Here is a 24,611-nt window from a genome sequence, read left to right on the forward strand (position 1 = left end):
TCATTACTGGCTGTAGCACTAGCCGTAGAGCCTACAGTCTTAGCCAACATGTTTCTGCATGCAATATTTGAAATTGCATAGGGAAAGACATGTCTGAAAGGAAACCCCCCAAAATCCAAGCGCTCAAAAGTAGCATGTGTCAACGAACTGACAGTAAATACGCAAGGGTATAAAAACCCAGCCCTCTAGAGAAGGAGAAAGGCAACTTTTTTTTTAAAAAAAAAAAAAAAACAAATGGGACAACAGTTGATATACTCACCAGTCCACTGTACCAGAACTAAGAAGCCGCAGCCTGCGCCTGCGCCTGGCTACGGATCTGCTTTGCCCACCGCAGACCACAGCTATTGCAAAGATCCCGGTTTCCGCTGGGACCACGCCGCCACTCGGGGGTGTTCTTTGTGTTGCACATAGCACAAATCTTCTCGACCGCCATAGCGCCGTGCTTGCGCTTGCGCTTCCTGCGGCGAGCCACCAGGCGTTGCAATTCATCGGCTAGGGCGCGGTTCTGCTTCTCTAGCTCGCGCAGCTCGATCTGCCAGCTCGATCCACGGGTGGGATTGAGCTCTGCAAAGAAGGTTGCGGGGTCGGCGGAAGATGAACTGCTGCGGTTGCCAGTGGGCAGGCCGTTGAGGCCGATGAGGTTCGACAGCTCGGGCATGCGTTGACCAAGGGCACCGTACTGTTGGGGCGGGACGGTGTCAACGACGGTAAGCGTAGCGAGGCTTTTGTCTTCGGCCTCTGAGATGGGGGCGGATGGAGGGAATGACCGAGCAAATCGTATCTGGGCGACGAGGAAGCTCGGCTTGGTTCCCTTCGCTGCGTCGCCGGTGTACAACGTGGTATGTGCTGAAAGGGCATGGCCTTTCCTATGCCACATTTGGTGTTTGAATGAGGGTGGTTCATCCGTTTCTTTGCCGCTACCCATTACGGTGGCCATGCCAGGCCCTTGTCCACCAAAGGCTGCCTCCAGGGCTTGTGTGATCGTGGTAGTGCCACCAGTCTCGGGCTGCATGATCTCTTGTAGGCCTTTACCAATCAGATCGCCAGGTGAGCGGCCGAGCACCGGCTTCACCTTGGTAGTAATAAAAAGAATGACACCAGACAAGGAAACCTTGGCCCAAATGTCATTCTCGGCCAGCGCAGGGGGCGAGCCCAGGCGGGAAATCTGTTCCAAGGTGTAGACGGGACGCGGGCGCCCGGTCATGACTAGTTGTCTCCGGCCTTGGTTCGGGTCGATGTGCCACGCGCCGTGGCTTTCGAACCACATATATCCTCGGTGCTTTTGTCTGATGCGATACACAACACTGAGTGTAGCGGCTGTTGTGCTCGCCCGCAATTCGCGAATTACAGGACCAATATCACTGGGATGGCAGATAGTAGACAGGGTCTTGCCGATCAATTCCACCGGGTCATATTCTAGAATCTTGTGGCAAGAGGGCGACAGATACAAGAATTCACCGTTGAATGAGAGCACATGGATCACATCATCTGTATTTTCAACCAGAATGCGATCCAAGCAGTGCCGGTTGACATCATTGCCAGCTGCATTCATGGCGTTGAGAATGGTAGTCACTTCGTCGTGACCATATCGCAACCCGAGGTCTGGTCGTGAGTATACATCTCGTGGAGGGGCTATATACTGTGGCAGCTGATCACGCCGATAGTTAATGCTATAATTACCATCTATACAACGTTAGTGAGGGCACTCGCCACGAAGATTGCTGCAATGTGTACCAGGATTTCTTCCCCTCACGGCATCGGGTTTTTCAACCAGATCGACCTGGAACCCGACGTAGTACCGGTAAACATCCGAGTCCCACTGGATGGGGATCATCGTGATGAGATTCATGAAGGGTTGTCCACCCTTGCGGTAGTTAATTATACTGGCCTGGATCTCACTGCGATCGTCGATGGTTGACCGTAGCCGATAGACAGTCTGTCCATCAACAAAGGTCCGCTTAGCACCAGCACTGATCCTACCGTCGGGTGCTTGAAGAAATCGACAATTCCGGCCAACGATTTCATTTTTAGTATAGCCGGTCAATCGTTCAAAGGCCTCCGATACATAGACAATTGGATGATCTTCAGTTAAGATATCACACATCACGAAGGCGCAAGAGAGATCGACCGCGCCAATGTTAATTTTAGGGTTGCGCCGCATAGCAACGCGGCCCTGAATAAGGTTAGTAAGTCGTCGGATACTCTCCATGGGGACAAACGACGCACCAACGCTCCCAGCACGTCAAAGCCAGTCGTCGAATAGATGCCGGTATGTTCAGTCATGCCAATCTCGGGCTTTGCAAGCCCTGGCGAAAAACGGTCTGATTGCGCGTTTCCGCGTCAGTCATACCACGGGCCAAAGCCAACCAGGCGGTGCCAGACACAGACACAACTCACCTGTGGTAGCAACAGGCTTCTTGGGCTGAATAGCCACCGGCTGCAATGTACGGTATGTCCGGCCATTAGGCAGGTGGTGTTCCGGAGGTTGTGGCCGACCCCGCTGCACCTGCACCTGCACCTGCGCCTGCGACCAGGCGCTCGTGCGACCCGAAAAGTGGGAATCCTCGAAGTTGGCTATCGAAGGAGTGCTCATATTGTACGGTCCCGAGAAGGCTGGCGGAGCGAGCTGGGGAAAATGGGGTACCGCCATGGCGTGCGGAAAGGGCGAGTATGTAGTCTGAAACTGTGATTGATCCGTCTGCGGAGGCATCTCTCTGGTGGTGGCCGGGTAGGTGGCCGGGATATCGTAGGTATAGGCGTTGGTAGCGTTCATATTCATAGGCATTGAGATACCCGAGGTCGGCATCGCATCGTATGTGAGCATGACATTAGATCTTTGTCCGTCTAGGTCCGAAGGCTGGGATCGTTCGAAGTTCTGGAGAGGCAGATCCGCATCCTGGGGTAGCATAGCTCTGAAGGCATAGCTATCCTGGTTTGGAAATGTCGTATATGAATGGTTGGGAGCTTGTGAGGTGAGCTGATATTCATCATCATATTCCAAGCTGAAGCTGTTCATGTTGGTAAATAAAATATCTGTAACCCAGACCGAGTTCCATCGCCCCGCTCTCTGACAACCTCAGTGGGAATTTCCAATATATGCTTGCAGTTTGTGGATGATAGGATTGAATGTGTTCGGTATTAGAAGAAAGAAGGAGAGGGAGGAGATGAAAACAAGAAGAAGAGCAAGGGAGACAAGAGAGAGAGAGAGAGAGAGAAGGAGGGAGAGCTCCAAAGTACAAAATGGATGTGGAGAAGTACTTGCCAAGCTTCCCATATTCCCATATACACACGGAGTATGTACGGGGAATTTGACATTCCCTATATATTTCATCTCTCAATTGTATTCTATTCTATTGTCTTTTTCTTTCTCATTCTATCCTATATATACTATATATATATAGATTGAAGTAATTGTAATGTCCAGTGCTATATATCCAATGCCATGTCTATGTATTTCGAGAGGCAAAACCCCCAGACCTATCACAAAGACAATTATAGAAAGAGTGGTCAATAATGGTATTAGGTACATTAAGAGATGGATAGATCAACTAATCAGAGCTATACAACATACATATACGTAGTAAGCTACGGTGTATACAATATAGGCACATCGGTACTATTGATAACCCCCTATTATATTAATAACCCCCTATCAACATTTCCCCCTAACTCCGTACACCTCCAATGTCCGTTGGCCATGGACAAGATCTCAATCACCATCTGCGGAGATGGTGGATGTGGTATGTTAGAACCTTCTCTTGTCTGGGAATATCCTGTCTCCGCGAGTCGGGGCCATTCCGGGTTTCGCGCAATCGAGATCTGATCCGATCGGGATGCAGGCAAATCCTCCATCACCATGCGGCTGGTCCGTAGCCAATGGGTTCACGAGTGAGAACTTGCCCCCTGACCTTGGGAAAACCAATGCTAATATCTCATTTCTAGATATGATCCAACTATCGGTATTGCCCGCCCCATTTCGATGTCATTCCAAAATTCTAATCAGGCCTAGAGGATTCCTACTCCGTCACCCGCACCGTCGATGGCCACCCCTACGTCCTCTCCATCACCGATACCGCAGGCCAGGAGGAGTACCGTGGGCTATGGTCTGCCTCGACCCTGAACTCCGATGCGTTCCTCTTGGTTTACGATATCACCAACCCGTCGAGTCTTGAAACGCTAGATCATTTCATGGAGATGATCCATATGGAGGCGGAGCAACGCGTCGAGGACAACCAGCGACTGCGCCAGGAGTCGAAAAAGAAATCCGGCGTAGGCCACGTTGGCCTGCCACCGCCAGTTAAGATCGTTGCGGGCAACAAATGTGATCTCAAGGATGGTCGCGTGGTGACATCCCGCGATGGACTCGAGTATGCGCGCAAGCACGGCTGCGGGTTTATGGAGACCAGTGCTCGCGAGATGGTCAACATTGAGGAAACCTTTGCTCGTATGATATGCTGGAGAGGGGACAAGAGTCGAGCTAATGACTGGATAGATTTAGTCCGTCGCGTGGTCGAAGCCCGACTCCAAAGCCAACACGGTGTGCTTCCTCCCCCGTGCGCCGAGCCATCGCACAATACCCTACCAACCACCACTGTAGACACAATTGCAGGCGAGACCCGGTCCCGTCGAAGTCGCGTGTGGGGGTTTATCAAACGGAAGACTACGGAACCAACCGGCGAACAGGGTCAGGAACAGGGTGAAGTCCAGAACGGAGCCGAAAAACATGAACGTCAAAAGTGCTATCGGGGTTGCTGCGTTTGTCAGCTCTGGTGTTTTCACTGCTCTTGTTGATGGATGTGTATGTTATATAAAGATGTAGATTATACTATACCCCTGTCATATGTATATATGTATGCATATATATTGGACAAAATATCTGTGTGCATAAGAGTTGAGCTGGGGAACATGTGAGGAAGAGCAACCCAAGCGGGGTGAATAAAGTGAATGGACTCGGAATGCATCTCCGGCGTTAAACCGGTCTTATAAGACCTACGCTATATTGTAGAGAGTTCCCACGGATTGACATTTGAATTTGAGTTGAATTGAATTCGAATATATATCGTCACGTATTTCCCAATGTGGTAAGTATTTTTAGCTAAGCTTTTGAACTGCAGGGAAGATCGAGGGAAATGGAAATAGGGAACTTCCGAGGTCGGAAACCGGAGAGAAGAGAAACAGGATATATTCTAGAAAGAAAAGGTCTAGCCCTTTTGGTCACTTTGATTACTTTTTGATTACTTTTGATTACATATGTATAGTCAGAGCCCTGTGAGGTGAGAGGGATATCCTAAAGAGGAACTATCCGTGGATGTTCCTGATTGGGCGAGAATCGTTACGTCATGGACTTTTTCGCCTTGTTGGTAATGTTGTAGGGGTCATGAATCATTCCATTTGGAAACAGGATTACTGCTGACGTTGTATGTTGTATATATGTTGTATATACAACATAGTAAACTAGATCTTGATTGTAGTATACATGGAATATCGGAATACATAATATAATGAAGACTCGGGTGCAACATGCAATTCGGCATGGGCTTGCCGATTTTGTTTTTTTTCTTTTATTTTTTTATACGCTTATACATTTATGCTGCCAAGAATATTCATATTTGTTATTCTATTCTATTCTATAGTCTATTTTATATTCCTAACTTCTATATACTACTTCTATTCGTGTACTCCGATATTCTACAATATACATATATATATATATACACATGTATATTCAATATTCTACAAAATCAAATCCAATAAATCCAATAAATGTCTGGTCGGAAATGCACTCCACTCGGATATACGTCAGTTAAAAGTCCCCGAGCTCCGTCAGCAGATGCCGAGTCATCCAGTAATTTTGGCTCGTATTGACACTGTACTGTATTTTATGATCTTCGATCCGATCCCTTTTTTTATGCTCTTTTTGCTCATTTTCTTGTTAGACTGTTAGAACTAGACCCTACAACATTATATCCATGACTCTAATAAATATTAAAAATTTAAAATAAAATAAAATAAATTCCTAAACTAGAAGGCCCCCTCTTTTTTTTTGGTCATATCCTATATATGCACATCTACTCCCATGGTGACCTTGGAGTGACTTTTATTACTTCACTTCTCCCATATTACCTACTTACTACGCTTTCTATTATTCTATTATTCTTATTATTCCTTATTCCTATACGGTCCCAAGGATTTCCTATCTGCATCCGTCTACTTTATCTGAACTCAATTTCTTTTCACCTGTTAACATCATTATATCATTGACCCCGATTTGACGTCGATCCTTACTCGGATCTAAGAAGTATAGCTAAGGGTCAAAAGTCCCCGATATTCTCTCTCTCCATCATACTTTCGACTTCATAAATCATGGCAGCGCGCCAATCAACGCCAACATCAGACTCGCATTCGGACAGCAATGTCCGCAAAAGAGTATGCAAAGCATGCGATCGGTGTCGCTTGAAGAAATCCAAGGTATGTGTACAAACAAAAAAAAGGTGATCGTCCCAACATACACTGACCCCGGACAGTGTGATGGATCCAGCCCGTGTTCCCGTTGTCGTGCAGACAATGCTATCTGCGTCTTTGGGGAACGCAAGAAGGCGCATGATAAAGTGTACCCGAAGGGGTAAGCTAAATAGCTCTATTCAAAAGCCCCAATGAAACCCCCCCGACTGACTAGCTATCTCCCGTTATAGATACGTTGAGATGCTTGAACAGCAACAATCTTGGCTGGTCCATGGTCTCCAGGAACTCTATCGACGCAATATCGAAGGCGAAGGCTGGCCCGGCGAACAGCTGAAACTCGAACCCAACGGTCACCCACTCACCCACGACCTGCTCATGCGCCTCGGCGCCCTCGATGGCTCCAAGGGTGAGCGCTTCGAGGAAAACCCCGAAGCCCTACAGCAGGATCTATGGCACACCAACGCCGGCATGCAACGCCAGGAATCCTCCGATGGTGGCTCTGATAGTCCCCAATCACCAGTTCCCCGCTCGCGTTTCTCATCCGATGCTTTCTCCCAGCAACACATGCCGCCCACGCCGCCAACATACAGTCCCTCGACACGTGCGCCCATTAAGACCGAGCCTCATCCCCCTCAGATGCCCAACACCCCACAATTCGCCCAACCCATGTCTATGCAGGGCGTGGTCAATCCATTAGCTTTGCAAGGTCCGCAACAGTGGCCCAGTAACGGGTTCAATCCTTTTGACGAGATGGATTTGATGTCCACGGCCGATTACTCCAATATGCCCTTTGACGACCAGCAGCTATCGTCGCCTATGTTCAATCGTCAGGTTCCCATCAATTGCTTGTCCCAAGGGTCATATCTCGATTCCAAGAACGACTATGAGGATTTCAACCAATTCCTCAATCCAAACCCTACGGAGATCACCTCGATCTGAGCCTTATCCTTTTTTAGGGTTACTTTCTTTTCGACTTTTTTTTTTATTTAACGCCGTATGACGTGATGCATGTATACTATACATGTTCTGCTTTTTTTTTTTTTTTTTTCTTCTATCTCTTCTATCTCTTCTCCGGGGCTATTTTCCCCCACAGGTTCTGTTGACTGGATTCAGGCGCAATTGGGTCCTAATCACCTCTGTACAGTGAACCGGTTTTTGGAGTTTTGGAGTTTTATCTATTGTTTTTTTCCTTGGGTTTTCTATTATTTGATTCTTCCTACTTTCTTTTTTATTTTTCTTTTCTGGAGTTTTAAAACGGTTTCAAGGGATGTTTCTATCTAATTACAATTTCAATGAAGTTCAAAGGTCATCCAAGGTCATGTCACCGTTACACTATCCTAAACGGGCAATGATCTCATTGGACTTTATATACAGGAGGCCTATATTGTACCGTTCCAGACGATGAAAGATGAACGGGAATAATTCGGACTCTCTTCAATGTTCTGATATTGTAATATATTATTACCTCCAGGGTTTACCTACATCTGGGCAACATCAATTGATTATTGATCTTCTGACTCAGCGGATATGTAATAAATTTCTTTTCTCTCCGAAATCTCCACAGTTGAGCGATTTTTGCTCTTTTCGGCTTACGTCAGACTTTTGCTTTATAACCCTACTCCGTAGAGGTAGTAAGTTACCTAGTTAGGTACCTAGTTAGGTCCATATGGAGATCAAAGTCGCCGAAGTCCCGATTCACCGTTACGGGTCAAATGCTCCGGGATCCCACATGGAAATATACAGCATATAACAATACAACATACGGAGTAATGGAATTCCATTATTCCATTACTCCGTATGTTGGACACATGTTCAAAATTCTTATTTACGGACTCAACACTTATATAAACTGAGTTATAGCCAAGCCGTATATGTATTCGTATATCGTATTCGCTTTAGACCCCTGACACACAGCCCCAGTTATCGCCAAACCTGCTTTGTTTTGTCAAACTAGACTAACAGACCAAGAAAATGAAAATGCCTGCCTAATACAATGCCAATTCAATACAAATGCCAATCCAATGCCAACCCAATGCCAATCCTCTATTATGTACTCCGTACTCCGTACCTAAGGACTTACCAATTATTAATCCTGAAACCTTGGCATGTCTCCATTTCTTTTTTTTTTCTTTTTTTTCCTTTCAATGGGCCGACACGAGTCCGGGGTATAGATCCCTTCGGACGCCGGACTTCGTGTCCTCCGACCGGATGCAGGCTTACCCTAACACCGACGTGCTATGTCCGCTTTATGATATATTGGTGTAAATCTCTGATTGGAGAATACCAATTCAATACACATTACCTTTTGGTCTTTATAGTTTATAGTTCGGTGAACTGGCCCAAGTGACTTGGGTCCGGGCTCCAACCTTAGAAGGTTTCAAGGTCTTTATGTTTTTATATGTTGGATTACGGAAGAAGTCAGAAGTCACGAGTTGAGCTTTACCCTAAAAACCCGGGCTAATTCAAAGACTCTCCCTTTTAGCCTAATCACTTTGAAACTAGGACCCTCTCAGGGCATGAAAGACCTCTGAATGCCCCGAATATCACCATTTATGCTAAACAAAAAATTCGAATAGGTGTTGTCGGTGATTCATCCCGCAGATTGCGGGGTTGCAACGTCATGTCGGCCCTAAAAATGAAATGTACATAGTCTTCTTTCCCCCACCGTCTCCGAAAGAAAAATAAGAAAAAAATCCCATCATGTCCGCCCCCGAACAAGCTGCATTTACCTTCTTGCCTTTGGGCGCCATCATTCAAGAATTCCGCGTCGGCGGCAAGAACATCGTTCTAGGTTTCCCCACGCAAGACGACTATGTCAAGCACAACTCCCCGCACTATGGTGCCACCATCGGCCGCGTCGCGAACCGCATCAAGGATGGTTTGATCCAGGAGCTGAATGGCCAGAAGATCCAACTGACGCAGAATGACGGTCCCAATTCCCTGCATGGTGGTGAGAAGGGTTGGGGTAAGCGCATCTTTGACGGTCCACACACCGTTCAGCGCAATGGCCACGACGCCTTGCTGTTCAAGTACCTTTGCAAAGATGGTGAGGAGGGGTACCCCGGTACCGTCGAGGTGCGCGTGTGGTACACCGCCAGCAAGGAGGGTGACGCCAAGACCGTCTTGACGGCCGAGTACGAGGTAGAATTCACTGGCAACGAGTGCGAGGAGACTGTAGTCAACCTCACCAACCACAGGTAAATGCCCAGCCCCGTCTCCCTTTTCTCCCCTGTTTGAGGTTGATGACGACACCAATCTTGAAAATTGGAGCTATCCGCTGACCAAGTCCCCCCCCACCTCTCACAGCTACTTCAACATCGGCGATGGACCCGATATCTCGGGCACCACCGCCCAACTCGCCACGGGCGACTATCTGCCACTCGATAGCACGGGCATCCCTTCAGGTGGGGTTGCCAAGTTCCCGCGCGACGTGACAACCCCATTCACGCTCGCCGCAACGGGCGCACACATCGACGACGTCTTTGTGCTGGAGTCCGATGCCAGCAAGATACCCTTGGACACTCGTGGCTTGCCGCTGCGCCGCCTGGCGCAGTTCAGCAACGCCAGCACGGGTCTGCATCTCGAGGTGCACAGCACCGAGCCTGCCTTCCAGTTCTACACTGGCAAGTACATCGATGTGCCCTCGGTCAATGGTGCGCCGGCACACCATGAGGGAGCTGGATTCTGTGTGGAACCTAGCCGATTTGTGAATGCGATCAACGAGCCTGAGTGGCGGTCCATGGTCCTGCTGAAGAAGGGTCAGTTGTTTGGCTGCAAGACTGTTTACAAGGCGTGGAAAGCTTGAATTAGTAAAAGAGGTATAGCAGTACATTAATGTTATGAGACATTTTTACATTCTCAGTGTGGGGTCTAGACATATTTCGAAATATTATACAAGGCACCTCGGCATAGTATACACATTGTAATCAGAAAAAGAGAAAAAGAAAAATTCAATGCCGAATCCGACCAAGTTATCTCCGTCCCGGGTCCTCGGCCCGTGTCTTCGGGATTTGATTTCTTTTTTTTATCAGATGATTTTATTGAAACATGAAACATGTGAATCTCTCTTAACTTCTACGCTTGACTAACTAGGTACATATCAGATATGCATATCTAGTATATAGTATATACATACTCTGTATACGGTATTCCAATTCAAACCAATTTCCCAATTCATATATATGCCCCGCTCCCTTCGAGAAGAATCTCTTCTCCACTGGGAATGTCAAGCCCGTGACGATCTGTCTCTTTTAGTGTGCCGTATTCCCGGTAAGTGGCGCTATAAGGCACTATTACTATTTTATCTTTATTATTGGAGTTACGGATATAGGATTGTTTTTAGGTTTTAAGTATAGTTAAGTATATATCTGTGCGATCTTACCTAGGTACGTACCTAGGTATAGGGGCATCTTAGTAATAGGACATAGTCATAACCACCTGGGCATGTTAGCCTAATGCCTGAAGTACCCTAAGATATAATTACTATGTAACTACATAGTTTCGTTATATATATACCCCTAGGTACGTATATAGGTACTCCCTACTATATCCGTTATTATACCATGCTATCACGTGGTCCCGGCCATAATCGGAGATCGGGCCAACCCGTTCTTCACCCCGCGCGGGGGAACTTCAACACGCGAACTCGCAGATCAACATCTCCAGCACCTTTATCCAATTCATTTGCCTCCCAACCTACTCTTCACAATGGCCTCAGCCCATGGAGATTTGCGCCATTTACTACCTGGCAACTACAAGCGTGTCATAACATCCTGGCTGGAAGAGGACTGCCCTAGCCTGGATTATGGCGGCTTTGTCGTTGGCGAGTCAGAGGGCGAGGCTCGACTACTGGGAAAGAGCAAGGTAAACCAACAGAGTCTATAACCAGACATCATTACCTACCAATGAGAAGAACATTACCTGATCAACCCCTCTAGGGCATCGTCGCAGGCGTACCATTCTTCGACGAGGTCTTCTCGCAACTAGGCTGCACGTAAGTCTCCTAGTCCTTCACTCCTCCATGCCCCCACTCACGGTCACAACCACACCTCTCTAACCCATCCAGAATCGAATGGCACATCAAAGAAGGCGAAGCAATCACTCCAATCCAGCATTGCGCAACCGTCCGCGGCCCCATCCGCAAGATCCTCCTCGGCGAGCGCGTAGCCCTAAACATTCTCGCGCGTTGCTCAGGCATTGCCAGCAAGAGCGCCTCCATGGTCGGTGCGCTACGTGCGCAAGGATGGCAAGGTACCCTGGCCGGTACAAGGAAGACAACGCCTGGGTTCCGACTTGTGGAGAAATATGGGATGCTTGCTGGCGGCGCCGACCCGCACCGCCATGATTTGAGCTCCATGACCATGCTGAAGGATAACCACGTGTGGGCGTGCGCGAACAACCGGGCTGCGGCGGATGGCGGTGTTGCGGACCCGTCGTCGATTGAGTCTATTGCGGCGGCGATCCCGCGCGCTGTGCAGGCGGCTAAGGCTACTGGTGGGTTCTCGACTAAGGTTGAGGTTGAGTGTCGGAGTGTGGAGGAGGCTAATGCGGCGATTGGGGCTGGGGCTGATATCATTATGTTGGACAACTTTACACCCGAGGGGGTGCGAGAGGCCGCGGCGCAGCTGAAGCGTGAATGGGCTTCTAAGAAGGCTTTCCTGATTGAGGTGAGTGGTGGATTGACGGAAGAGAATGCGCCGGCGTATGTCTGTGCCGATGTCGATATCTTGTCTACCAGCTCGATCCATCAGGGCACGGGGATCGTGGATTTCTCGCTCAAGGTATCGTTGCGGTAGATTGGACTGTATCATACAAAGGATTCGTCTTAATAGATCATATGGACGTGTATAAAGTACAATGAGACAAAAATAATATGCACAAAAGACCCTGACAATCCTTCAACAAACTGTTGTTGTAGCCCCAAGTAAAAAAAAAAAAAAAAATTGAAACTCCAAACGCCTTTCGTCGTTTCATTACCCTCGTGGATGATCATTACAAGCATATGCGATAAGTGTAATGTGGAAGCGAAACACAAACAGGTGGTGGGTATATATAGTAACAGGGGGAAAAGCGACAACGAAATCAAACCTCGATGTCGACGGTGATGCCCTCCCCTTCACTGGAGCTTGGGGCCTCATCTGAGACAGGAGGACGATTGCGACTGCCGCCATCTGCAGTGGTCCCCGAAGGCCCGCGTCGCGTACGCTCCCGGCTGAGCTGATCTCGAAGCTTCTGGTTCTCAGCATCGCGCTCTTCGAGTCGCTTGCGAGCGCCACTGCGATCCAGGAGGCGACCTTCACGTTCAGATTTGAGTCGCCTCTCCAGCTCATGCAGCCTGTGAATCCATTTCTCATCGCCACCATCCCAGCCACTATGCGAGCTGCGTGTGCGTGGAATCATCGTTCCAGCATTGTTGTTGGTCAATGTGCTGCTAGAAGAGGAGTGAGAAGGCTGCGGAAGTCCCGTGCCACTGCGAGCGAGACCTTTCTCGGGGCGAGGTCTTTCAGCGCCAGCTGTAGAGCTAGAACGCCCCAAGGATCGTTCCGACTCCGCTGTTGACGCCAAAGAAGGAGATCGGGGTCCCGATGCCATGACTGCAGCCGCAGCAGACGCAGGACCTTGTACTCGCGAGTTCGATTGAAGCAGGTTGAGTTCAGCTTTCAGCAGGCGGTTCTCCCCACGCAGTTTAGAAATCTCCGGCGTGGAGCTCGACTGTCCGCGACCGGATCGCATATTTTTCAAAGCCTCTTCGAGGCGCTCGAGCTTCTTGATCCGTCCGTTATATGACAGCTCAAGCGTGTGGTAACGCTTGGTCAACTCGTGGTCAATGCTCTTGATGCGGGTCTTGAAACCCGCCATCACGGCCTCGACAGTCTTCATTGCAAGCAGAAGGTTGCGGCTGAAGCCCGGCCAGAACAAAATATTACCAATGACCTCCTGGCTCGGGAGATTGCCATTGATGAGACTGTTGGAGTGCGCCCAGTCAGGGCCGCAAAGCCCAGATAGTCTCTTCCAAATGTTAAGGAACATGATGTTCCTCTCGCTAAGCTGGTCCTTGAATTGCTGCTCCAGCGATGCATATCTCTTGCGGTCTTCTGTCCGCGCTTTTTCCAGATCCGTGATACGGGAATTGCTTTGCGTGATGGTTCGGGATGCCTGTTGGTGAGATTTGAGCGACGACTCAAACGACTGCTTGTCGGCTCGGCGCGCGTGTCGTTCGCGATCCAAGAGTTCTGAGAGTTTGCGTGACTCAAGCCCATGACTTTCGAGTAGTGCATCACGGTTTCGAAGTAGAGATTCTTTCTCGTCTAGCTGCGAGCGGACGCTCTCCAACTCCAGGGCGGTCGATTCCAGTTCCTTTTGCAGCTTCATGATATTGGTGATCAAGCTAGACCGACTACCGCTGAGATCACCTAGAGTTTCTCTCAAATTGTTTTCGAGGTCCATCAACCGTTCTCGCCAGGTGGAGGTTTCAATCTCCTGGGCCGAAAGGCTCTTCTTCAGACGTCGGACCTCCTCCTTGGAAGATGAAGCTTCGCGGTTCAGTTCATTCATGATACGCTGGACATCTTGCTTTTCCTTGCTTCCAACCACTTCTCGCTGGTGACGTTCATCTGCCAGTCGTTGCTCGAGTTCTCTAGTCTTCTCCTTTTCGGTGACCAAACTCATGTGGTAGTTCTTGAGATCCGACTCAAGGTCTCCGATGCGGATCTTATCGCCGTCTTGCTCTTCGCGAAGGAAAGCAATCTCATTCTGGCTCGACTCAATCTGCACTGTCAGCCGCTGCACCTTGGTGTTGGCCTCAGATAGGCTCTTCTCCACAGACTCCATCTCGCGATTGGTCTCCTCAAGCTCTTGCTGCACAGACTTGTATGCGGCCAGGTTGTTCTGTGCATCTTCCTCAAGACGGATGATGCCTTCGTTGGCAGATCGCATTTCCGCCTGCAAAACCCTGAGGTTTTCGTCCTGGTTTCTCAGGTCCTCGTTCATGCGCTGGCACTCAACTATCTTCTGGTCAAGTTCGTCTCCAAGTGTATCCAACTCTTCCTGCGCCTCGGCCCGCAGGTCCTGGAAAGCGGCATCTCGCTCGTTTGCCATATGCACGGCCTGGTCTCGTTCTTGCTGTAGGTTTTGCATCTCTTCTTCGGCTTGATCAACATCAGCCTGGTATGCTTTGTCAAGAGCCTCTAATTCTCCAATGTAGTCCTCAAGTTCGGCTCGGATCGCTTGATTCTCAAGTTTGAGGGTCGACACTAAGTCCCGGAGTTGTCCATTCCGGGCTTCGAGTTCATCGCGGTCCATATCGCTCCGTGACATGCCCGTTCCGTCGCTAGCCTGAGACGGTGGTCGGACATGAGTGCGAGAGGCAGAACGGTCGAAGATACTGTCCCCAGCTATGGATCGGCCAACATGACGACGCTCTCCGAGCTTCAATTCTTCGATCTCCTGATAAAGACGTTCCTTTTCTCGGTTGCGAGAAGTGAGCATTGAAGTCTGAGCACTAACTTCTTTTCTTAGTTCTGCGTTCTCCTGTTTAAGAAGCCCCAGCTCTACAACAAGCGTGCTGTTGGGAACGGTGTGGGCTCGGTTGCCATCTCTATCAGACGTGTATGAAAGAGAGTCATATTGGCCATGCTTTGTGACAGAATACATCTCAGTCCGTAAACGAATCGACTCGTCTCGAAGCCTTCGATTTTCTTCCTCGGCTTGCTCTCGCGCTGAGGTCTCTGCGTCAAGCATATCCTTCCACATCTCCTACATAGTTAATTAGCTTGGATCTGATTGATTGTGTCCATCTGACTTACTCGCTCTTCTCTCGCACCCGCATCGGACTCTCCCGCACGATTATCGCTGAGCGACTTGACCATCTCGGCCAACCGTCGCTTCTCACTTTCCCGTGCAATGGTTTCCGATCTCATACGCTCAATCTCGAGTTCATGAGTTTCAACCCGTTCGCGTAGGAAGACGATCTCTTCGTCTTGGGCCGAGTCGCGATCACCGTCATCTGATCCTTCGGGGTCGTGATTGACCATAGAGTCCTTGTCCGATTGATGGTCTTTCACTTGCTTTTCCAAGTCTCGAATCTTGCGTCTTAGGTTTTGATTATCCTTTGAGAGCTTGACCTTATCTGATTTGAGCTCGACGTTCTCCGAGATCATCTCCTTGATTCCTTCCTCGGATCGCTTGTTCAACGCCTCATTAAGAAAGTGAATTCGCATTTTCAGGTCAAAGTTCTCCTTCGCCAAGCGATCGATGGTACTGCTCTGTTCCTTGAGGGTCAGGTTTCGGCCACTTTTCGCAAACGCAGGGGTCGAGGCCCCTAAACGCTTCTCAGGGGACGCTTGGAAGTCCTCCCGGAACCGGTGCGCAAATGCGGTAGGAATTTGAATGCCTTTAACCCGCTCAGCAATTGCCGTATCTGTGGGGACATTGCTGTCTTGTGGCTTTGCCTTTGGCGTCACCGGTGTGGAGGTGTCTTCATGGTCAACAGGACCGGCACGAGAATGTGGCGAGCCTTCCTCCTCCAGAGTATGTAGGCCGCCATCCGTAGGACCAGCGGTATTTCTTTTATCAAGTGGATTTTCTTCACTATATCCGGAGATCCCAGATGCCATGCTACCGAGACTGGTTGTCCTGGCCATCTGCGCACGACTTCCCGTGTGTAAACTTCCATAGTTGTCAGAAGTTGCGCCTCCGGTTTGAAGGGCATAGTCCGCACCCAGTGTGGCATCGCTGTTGGTTGTTTCAGTGTTGTTACTTGCGACCGAGGAGTGTGAGAGACGATGGGCCGATTGTCGGCTGGTCAGGTACTTGGGTCGGCTAGCTCTACGACTACCAGTAGCACTGCCACTCTGGTCACTAAATAGGTGCGAAGCACCGGGTGACAGGCTGCGGGAGGTGTTTCGAAGCTTCGAGGGAGTGAGTTGCGATTCGTTCTGGGCCATGGAAAATTCAGATCTGAAGGGGCGCTCATCCTGGGAAAGCTGGCTGGTGTCTCGCGCATTTTCGGATAATGTGGATTGATTTCGGCGTAGCGCTGCAGCTGCCATAGGTGACGAGGAGAGTGAGTCGAGTAAGGAGTTGTCGACAGGTTGTTCTGCAGGGCCAGGCGCCGAGTCCAAGTTCGTATTCAGCTGCTCCTCTCCTCTGCGTTCATCGTCTTCCATCGGGTTTGTCTCGGCAGGTTCTATGGATGAGAGCTGTGAGGAGTCCTGCGTTGTGTTTGTAGCATCATTCTTTGGAACCCCGACTAAGTACGTATCATCCGCGCCAGCAGCAGGACCGGCCGCAGCCACGTCAATCGTAGAGGGTTCGGGCAGAAAGCTTGACTCAATGTCCATCAATTTGCGGCGCATTTCGTGCTCTTCGATTAGGGTTTGGTTATTGGCGCGTTCGTGGTCGCCATGTTCGCTCGATGGATGGAATAGACTGCTCTCGTCGCGGTCGACAGAGGAAGGAATAAAGCTGTGATCATCCAGATCTAGCTGGGTCGATGTCATCGTAAATTCAGGGTCTTCATGGTCTTGATGTTCATGGTCATGATCTTCATGGTCCGGCTCTGAAGGGGTTGATTGCGCGTATTCAGATTGGGACGGTGTTACCGAGTTCGGGGAAGACCCCCCGGTGCGTCCTCTGCCATGAAGTATTCTGTACTGAGATCATTCAAGGATTGATCTGGCGTCTGGAATGCCGACACAGAGGTGCGCACTGTTGTAACGAGGGAGATGACGCCCAGTGTTTGGGTATCCACTCCCTGCATCTCGCTACCCGCTTCGATCGGCGAATGAGCGCTCATTGTTGTATTTTGATGTATCGGAAGTAGAGAGAGAGAGAGTCGAGAGCCCGAGAGATGAATCTATGGGCAATATTCAAATCAAAAAGAAACATGAAGAAAAGAAAGGTCTAACTTGGCAAAACATATTCGAAAGTCATCTGGCAAGAGCATTTGGCATAGGTGCGTTGATGCGTCGATACAACAATATAGACACGGCCAGGTACAATCATGTATTGGTATTGCCACGCACTATTTATACCAAACACCTTAATTGCAACGCGTATACCACTAAGCTATACAGGCTGTCGATGCTTCACAGTGTAAACGAAAATATACAAATGATATTCATATCTAAAGAAAAAAAAGACAATCATGGTATCCATAGTATCACATCACCGTCCCAAGCATTAAAGGGAATAATCAGTAATCCACGCCGTCACAGAACATTAGAAGGGAAAGAGGTATAGTAGACAGGGTTGTATCAAACAAACACAAGAAGAAAAGAAAAGAAAAGAAAAAGACCAAGGTATCAGTATCAGGTCGCTTTTGAATGTATGTAGCATGGAGTTCCCCCCGGAAGCCAAAAAGAAAGGTGCATATGTATATGTATGGACAGCCGGTGTATTCGAAGCCGAGAAGAAAGAATGTGCAATTACGCTGTCGGCTCCGTGGGCTCCATGGTTGCTTCCTCACCCTCTTGGGAGTAGTTGGTTGAAGCGAAGATTCTCTCTTTAGAGCTGATGGCGTTGCGCAAGGAGTCAATATACGTGCGGAATTTAACAATCTCACGCAGCAGATATGATGATTTCCGTTCCCAGTTTGCCATAGCTTTAGCGGCGTTGGGGTGGCGTGGGGAGAATGCAAGGTTCATCGCGGAACGCAGCTCATTGTGCCGAGAGAGATCATCTTCCACGTTCTGCACGTAGGCCTGCAGGGCCTTCCACTGTTCCTCCTCTGTCAGATTGGAGGCGACCATACTTTGCTGCGGTGGGCTCCAGTCACTGATGTTGACCCGATCCGCGGGAAGTCGGGGTCGCACACCCTGATGATCCATGGAGCTTCGGATAGAGCTTTGAATACTCGGCCGTGCGCCTGACGAAGGCGGCGGGGATCGACTTTCACCGCCGATCAGCGCGCTGTTAATGACACTGTCGCTCCATCCATATTCGATGTTGCTGATGCCGCCTACCAGAGGTTGCTTGGATAATCGCGCGCTCCAGTAATTGGCCGTGGAGACAAATTCTCGGACGATCTCAGGTGTTCCAGCTTGGAAGAGGTGAACCGCTCCAGTAGGCAAACTCAGGGCCCACACATGAGGACGAGACTTGGAGTACCCAGGCGATGGTAAGGCGCTGGCGATGGTTTGGCGCAGCATGAACTTCCAAAGCTCTTCTGCATTTTCCGTCCAGTTGCCACCACCGACTATAACCCCTCCGCGCTGTTTAGCCTTTTGCCGCATCGACTTGGTGGAGTTGTTGAAGGAGAAAAGACGCATCCAGCCTTGCTGTATAACTGCAAAACAGTCATTCCAGTTCCGGTCCTTCGCCCGTTTGTCCACCGCATCTAGGTGATGCTTATGCTTTAGGCTTCCCTCCTTGGCCCACGGGGCTCCGGCAAGAGCCAGCGTGTCATCCTCAAGCAGAGGGGTGGTTCGCTCAGGCTCCTCATAACTGTACACCGAGGGAGCAGAGTCCTCCCGAATGATGGCCTGACTCAGAGCATTGGCAAAACCAATAGATTGTTGGTATTCGCCACGTGGGAAATCTGAGCCAAAAGAGTCCACAGAGGCTGAAGTGAACTTACCCAGAGAATATTTACTCCAGGTACTGGACCCAGTTGGACTCCAGACAGATGATTGGTCGTCTAGGCTGGTACGGCTGGAGCCCATCGCCGAAGGAGGATAAAGCCTCCCAGCTCGGGAGCGGGGTTTGGATGACCACCGTGCAGCTCCGTGGCTTGAATTGGCAGAACGACCGCGAGGGAAGATATCGGAACCGCTCTTGCTAATTGTGCTGGGACTCCTACGAAGCGTACCGCTAGAGGGGCCCAAAAAGTTGTTGGACGACATGCGAGACACTTCACGTTCTGGTTGGGCACCAAACAGAGGCAGCCTTTGCTTTTGGATGGATGTGTAGAATTCCTTGAGTACCGCTTCAACCTGTTGCTCCCACGCTCTGACTGTTCCAGTGAATGGCGTGCTAACCAAAGGCCCAGCACCAACATTGGCATCGCCATCTTTGTCAAACGAGCTGTGGGTGACCTCTGGAGGGAAAGTTGCGGAGCGTGCCGATGTAGGGGCGGAGTGCGCTTCATGAGGTTGAGTCTTAGAGCGGTTGATTGGACGCAACGTCTCAAATCCTTCCGGTGCGGCATCCATTGCCACTCGGTGGATAGTGGGCATAGTATTTCGAACGAATTGGGATTTGGTCATCTTTGTATCGATGTCAGCCAAGTGAAGATCAGTGTTTAGTAGCAGGATAGAATAGCAAATAGTATGGACAACATCAGTGGCTTTGAAGCCATGGCTTGGGTTGCAATCACACCATCTGGTCGAAAAGGCATCCAGCACTCGATCCACTTGTTGGGTTTCTCCCTTGAGCACCAAGCGATCACAAAGAACCCGAAGAGAGGCAACAATGTCGAGATTAGACCAGTTGTACAGGCGCATATATGCTTCGCGAACCATTGCCCGATCAGGGTCACCTAGCCAAGCGGCAGCAGGCTCGTTACCGACCACCTGATCCTGGCTGTCGAAGAGTCTTTGGGCTTGTTCTCGATCCGCAGCTGTGGGTCCATCTTCAATAGCCTCGCCAGGTCCATCTATCTCATTCTCGGTGTCATCAGCTGGTCGAGACTCTTCCTGCTCAATGAGTGGGGTGTTCGCAGCGGTCTGATAGTTTGATGCTGTTGATATAGAATCAACAGGAGATTCACAAACCCGATCCTCAGATGGAAGCGCCAATCTGGCTACATTGATTTGAGGAACATCGACCTGTGACTTGATGCTGCGCGAGAAATCCTCCACAACGGGGGAAAGAGTAGCAGAGGCAGAAACATTCTGGGACTTCTCCTGCAAAGCAAAGTCTGTGGATGCTTCACCATCCGAAGATCGATCCTTCTCTGCAAGGGGCGAGGGGTCCTGGCCACGAGAGGCAGCCGAGGGCTGAATAGAAGTCTTCGTTTTGGGAGCCCCAGGAGCTGAAACACTTTCTCTTTTCTTCTGCGCCTGCAAAAATGCTGGTTGTCGAACCTTGGCCTCCCAGTCCGCATTTTCTTTCCGGTCTGACTCCTCGTCAAGGTAGGGATTCATGACTTGCCGCAGGCTGCTCACAGGACTTGGAGCCGCCATAGTATCCATAGTCTGCGGTGCAAGATGTTGAGGAATTACAATTGGTGGAGGAGCGTGGTCAGGCACCGATCTCTTCCTTCTACGGAAGAATGAAGATTTCTTATTCACGACCTGATGGGGTCCTGTGCGAATCGAGGACGGAGAAGCACCCGCAGAGCTCTTGGCTGCCTGCTGAGCTCGTGCCTTTGGGCTGGCGGTCGTCCCATTGGTTTCTCTGCTCTCGGTGTCTTGTAGGTGTGATAGATCGTTGGCGTTTACATTTGCTGCATCTGCCGGTCCAGGTGCTGGATTCTTAGATCCAAAAACACGCCGGAAGAAACCTGGACGTTCTTTCGTGCTTGGAGCTGGGTGGTTGGCGGAGACGCTGGTCGAGGTGCTGGCCGATATTGTGGTGGTTGCTGTTGGTTCCTGGGGAGGAAAAGCCGGCTTGTTATAGGAGATGGTCGGGCTGGGAGCAGGGGGGTCCAACGAAGCTGTGATGGCCGGAGGGGGGTCAAGATCCGTACCATCCACATTTTGGAAGTCGTTGTCCCGAGCTTTGAGAGTTCCCGTGCCGATATTTTCAGGCCGAACCTTTCGAATTTGAGGGGCATGAGCCGATTTCATACTGTTCCGTCGCGATGCTATCGGTGTCCGCGCGGCAGCAGTTGTCGGTGTCCTACTATAGTCGTGAACCTTTCGCGGTCCTGCGGGGACACTCGGGGTGGGTGCAGCATCGTGGTCGTCGTACAGCGTCGAGTCCGGACCGACACTGGGATCGGCATAAGGTGCGAACGCTCGTTTTGGTCCACAGTCGAAGCTGGCTGAGCGTCGTCCCAAGCCCTGGTCCGCTCGTGCTCTGGGGATTGTGTATGAGTAGTCCGCGGTAGAGGATGAGCTTCCTTTGCTGCCTTTCCGGGCAGTGTTTGTCCGCGGCATGGTCCCGGTACCACCGCGCGAGCTTCCCATCTGCCGAGGTGTTGTCTTGTGATTGGAACTGCTGTTGCTACGCCGGCCCTTTGTCGCCGTGATTGTTGCATAGTGGCCATTCCCATCTTCGTATCCGTAGTCGGGTTCCGAAGACATCGACGAGGAGAACGTGTGTCCACGGTACCGGCCGTGCGAATCGGATTCTTGCGAGTAATGACTGTGATGGTCGTTTTCAAAGGCGGAATTGAAAAGACGGTAGTCGTCTAAAACAGAGGAACTAGGGGCGAATTGATCGAGCGAAAGAAGCATGTTGTCTACAATTGACGTCCGTGTAGCATGTTGCGGGGATAGAGACAGATCATGCGGGTCTCGATCATCTCCCGACTCACTGGTTGTCGCGGGGTTATCCATGGCGTCTGGAAAAGCATCCCGAATGGATGGTCGAGCAGGGTATCCACGCTTGGAGGGCTTGTATCTCGCGGTTTGGGAGGGAGGTGTATGGGGAGGAGAGTACGCTTCCCGTTGCTGGGACATTATTGCGCTAACAGAAGTTAATTATAGTCTTCTTAGGATCAATTCCCACGCGAGGGTCATTGTGGTTGGATCCAGGGGAATGCCATATAGGTTCTGTTGCCGACGTACCAGATACAAAGTGACTGGAGAAACTGATGCTCCCTGCAGTATCCGATTTGACGGATTGAAGGGTAATTCACTTGGTCATTGTCCAAAGCAATGTAAAAGAAGAAAACATTGAAGAGCCCTAAAAAAAAAAAAAAGGGAATGTAACAGGCGAGTAAGGTGAAGAGATAAGAAACCGGGGAACTCCTGAGCAAGTTGGTTTAGCGGTTTAGCGGGAACTTTTTTAAAGTCCGAACGGTGGGACTCTTTGGTTGAAAAAGGAATATTTGAAATATTTTACATATATTAAATATATGTTGTATTCAAAATATTCAAAATAGATGAGACATATTTTAAGAATATGAAATATGTTCAAAGGAGAGACCATGATAAAACTGAATAGAAGCACATGTGCAGTCCAGGGGAAATTACTTGCCCACAGATTCAGGGGTTTCATACATTGTCTTAAGTACATTGATTAGATACATATTTAGCTGATAGACTCGTATGTTCTACTTATACTCGTAAAACGTATATAATATTATACTATCGATATACGTACACCACTAAAATAGATCAATACATGTATTCCTACCTAATCCTTTCGAATACAATCTGTTACAAAAGTACAGTGGAGCCGTGGGGGGAGCTACTTTGTATATCGGATGTTGACTTCCGTGGTACATGTAACTACGTAGATAGATTATATACAATATCGTAGACATTTATATACATGTATAAGTACACTATTATAACATCTAAGAGAAAAGGACTCTCTACATATGTATTAATATACTCCGTATCTCCTTATTTCTGACTATGCATGTTGATGGTGTATCATTCTGCCCCTTGCAGAGCGGATTCTCTGAGGGAACCTTTTCCACCTGGAATGACACTTGTTCGGAAGACATATAATCTAACGACTAGAATTATAATCCGAGTAAGCAAGAGAATATAGTATACGGAGTACTGTGTCAATTAACAACTAAAACATACATACATGGATGTACATGTTGTATTCCTGTATAAAAATCCATATATGATATAAGCACGTGACCAAGATGACATAAACCGGGCCACTTGCATCGGATGCCTTATAGGCCTATAGCTATAGTACACGTACAACAACCGGACTGCATTGTGTATGCTCCGAGACTTGATTTCCCTTCTCGAAAAACGGGGTCTAAGATCATGAACCCTCACATCTCCGTCCCCCGCCAACATGCCGGCCCTGCCAACTTCGGCTCAACACCCGCATCCCGATCTAGCGTCCGCATGCCGCGCTTCTTCAAGAGGTAGGGACCCCCAAAGAACCTCGATGCGAGAGGCGATCACTGATATGGGGCAGGCTCTTCAAATTTCCACAAATGGACTTTGAAATGGCCATTTGGGAGATGACCTCGTTGTTGATCGCACCTAAGAAGGTCTTCAAATCGATATACTACCATGTAAGTGGTCTTGACTACCCTAACTGGCCCTCGAACTATGCTGACCATGTCATCGGACCTAGAAACGTGAGTCTACTTATTCCAAGCTTCGACCCCGTGCCTCGATCGGAAAAGCACATACAACCATGGCAATGCCAGATCCCATCGCCCTAATCGAGCACTATTGACGCCTTTGAGCAGAAACCAAGAACACATGGCACCGGCCTGATCCGTCATTCACCTACCTACTATCATTCTTCCTCCTCCTCACAGCCTTCGCATGGGGCCTTGCTTATACGCCGGGCTTCGGCGCAATCATGCGCCTCACCTTCCTCTTCGTCGTCGTACATTTCATTGGCTCCTCACTATTTGTCTCAACAATTGGATACTTTATCATCGGCCGTCTATTCGGTCCGAACGGAGCTGCCGCCTCTCTGGCTGGTCTGCGGGGCTCCCGTGGCCGAAGACGAGGTGCTGCTCAGGGCTTGTTTACACAGCCAGGGGAGAAGGAGCAATTGGAATTTGGATATTGTTTTGACGTAAGACTCCGTGCCACAAATGCATGGAATCTCCAACCCACTGACAATGCCCTTGTATAGGTGTCCAACCGGGCCTTCTTTCCTCTCTATCTCCATCTCTACGTGGTGCAGTTCCTCCTTCTGCCGCTCCTCACCCGTAGCCCGAGTAATTTCCTGGCTACTTTCCTCGGAAACTCGCTCTACCTCTCTGCTCTCATTTACTACACCTACATCACATTCCTGGGGTACAATGCTCTTCCCTTCTTGCACAACACAGAACTTCTACTTGTGCCCATCCTCATATTCGTCGTTATGTGGCTAGTCAGCCTGATTGCCGGTTGGGGCATTGTCATGCAAGGCCGCAGCGTCGAGGGGTTGTTCTGGGGCGTGTGAAGTAGCAAGCTTTCCCGCAAATAGACCTCTTTTCTTGGCTATGTATTCTCCCTGGGATTTCAATCCCGTGTATGAAACTTCGAATACCTTTTCTTTTTCTTTTTTTTCTTTTTTTGCACTTTGATTTCTTTTTAACCGGCTCATTATCAGAAAAGCCAGCC

The 24,611-nt window shown here is 49.4% G+C and overlaps 8 protein-coding genes across 8 annotated transcripts; 5 read left to right on the forward strand and 3 right to left on the reverse strand.

Moving 5' to 3' along the window:
* Nucleotides 1-277: 277 nt before the first annotated feature.
* Nucleotides 278-3,016, reverse strand: lreA (uncharacterized protein; the record flags this gene model as incomplete). Its single annotated transcript, XM_056708622.1, has 4 exons — nucleotides 278-1,683; nucleotides 1,735-2,173; nucleotides 2,227-2,306; nucleotides 2,398-3,016. 4 exons carry the CDS (start codon nucleotides 3,014-3,016, stop codon nucleotides 278-280), a joined length of 2,544 nt encoding a protein of 847 aa, XP_056572924.1.
* Nucleotides 3,017-3,697: 681 nt separating this feature from the next.
* Nucleotides 3,698-4,791, forward strand: N7489_002868 (putative RAS small monomeric GTPase; the record flags this gene model as incomplete). The annotated part of the gene is made up of 5 exons (XM_056708623.1): nucleotides 3,698-3,740; nucleotides 3,840-3,888; nucleotides 3,943-3,959; nucleotides 4,010-4,444; nucleotides 4,499-4,791. 5 exons carry the CDS (start codon nucleotides 3,698-3,700, stop codon nucleotides 4,789-4,791), a joined length of 837 nt encoding a protein of 278 aa, XP_056572925.1.
* Nucleotides 4,792-6,363: 1,572 nt separating this feature from the next.
* N7489_002869 (Zn(II)2Cys6 transcription factor domain-containing protein) lies at nucleotides 6,364-7,401 on the forward strand (the record flags this gene model as incomplete). Its single annotated transcript, XM_056708624.1, has 3 exons — nucleotides 6,364-6,468; nucleotides 6,525-6,622; nucleotides 6,693-7,401. The coding sequence occupies 3 exons, from the start codon at nucleotides 6,364-6,366 to the stop codon at nucleotides 7,399-7,401; spliced, it is 912 nt and encodes a 303-aa protein (XP_056572926.1).
* Nucleotides 7,402-9,162: 1,761 nt separating this feature from the next.
* Nucleotides 9,163-10,267, forward strand: N7489_002870 (aldose epimerase family protein; the record flags this gene model as incomplete). Its single annotated transcript, XM_056708625.1, has 2 exons — nucleotides 9,163-9,659; nucleotides 9,769-10,267. 2 exons carry the CDS (start codon nucleotides 9,163-9,165, stop codon nucleotides 10,265-10,267), a joined length of 996 nt encoding a protein of 331 aa, XP_056572927.1.
* Nucleotides 10,268-11,169: 902 nt separating this feature from the next.
* Nucleotides 11,170-12,257, forward strand: N7489_002871 (nicotinate-nucleotide diphosphorylase (carboxylating); the record flags this gene model as incomplete). The annotated part of the gene is made up of 3 exons (XM_056708626.1): nucleotides 11,170-11,325; nucleotides 11,400-11,455; nucleotides 11,528-12,257. 3 exons carry the CDS (start codon nucleotides 11,170-11,172, stop codon nucleotides 12,255-12,257), a joined length of 942 nt encoding a protein of 313 aa, XP_056572928.1.
* Nucleotides 12,258-12,543: 286 nt separating this feature from the next.
* On the reverse strand, nucleotides 12,544-17,257 carry N7489_002872 (putative anucleate primary sterigmata (ApsB); the record flags this gene model as incomplete). Its single annotated transcript, XM_056708627.1, has 3 exons — nucleotides 12,544-15,216; nucleotides 15,267-17,020; nucleotides 17,080-17,257. 3 exons carry the CDS (start codon nucleotides 17,255-17,257, stop codon nucleotides 12,544-12,546), a joined length of 4,605 nt encoding a protein of 1,534 aa, XP_056572929.1.
* Nucleotides 17,258-17,888: 631 nt separating this feature from the next.
* On the reverse strand, nucleotides 17,889-22,028 carry N7489_002873 (Sec7 domain protein; the record flags this gene model as incomplete). The annotated part of the gene is made up of 1 exon (XM_056708628.1): nucleotides 17,889-22,028. One exon carries the CDS (start codon nucleotides 22,026-22,028, stop codon nucleotides 17,889-17,891), a length of 4,140 nt encoding a protein of 1,379 aa, XP_056572930.1.
* A 1,236-nt stretch (nucleotides 22,029-23,264) lies between these two features.
* Nucleotides 23,265-24,450, forward strand: N7489_002874 (unc-50 family protein; the record flags this gene model as incomplete). Its single annotated transcript, XM_056708629.1, has 5 exons — nucleotides 23,265-23,407; nucleotides 23,461-23,560; nucleotides 23,623-23,656; nucleotides 23,741-24,078; nucleotides 24,139-24,450. Exons 1-5 carry the CDS (start codon nucleotides 23,304-23,306, stop codon nucleotides 24,448-24,450), a joined length of 888 nt encoding a protein of 295 aa, XP_056572931.1. The 5' UTR covers nucleotides 23,265-23,303.
* Between the last annotated feature and the right edge of the window lie 161 nt (nucleotides 24,451-24,611).

Source organism: Penicillium chrysogenum (assembly GCF_028827035.1).
Source record: "Penicillium chrysogenum strain IBT 35668 chromosome Unknown utg000001l_segment0_segment0, whole genome shotgun sequence".
Taxonomy (NCBI): domain Eukaryota; kingdom Fungi; phylum Ascomycota; class Eurotiomycetes; order Eurotiales; family Aspergillaceae; genus Penicillium; species Penicillium chrysogenum.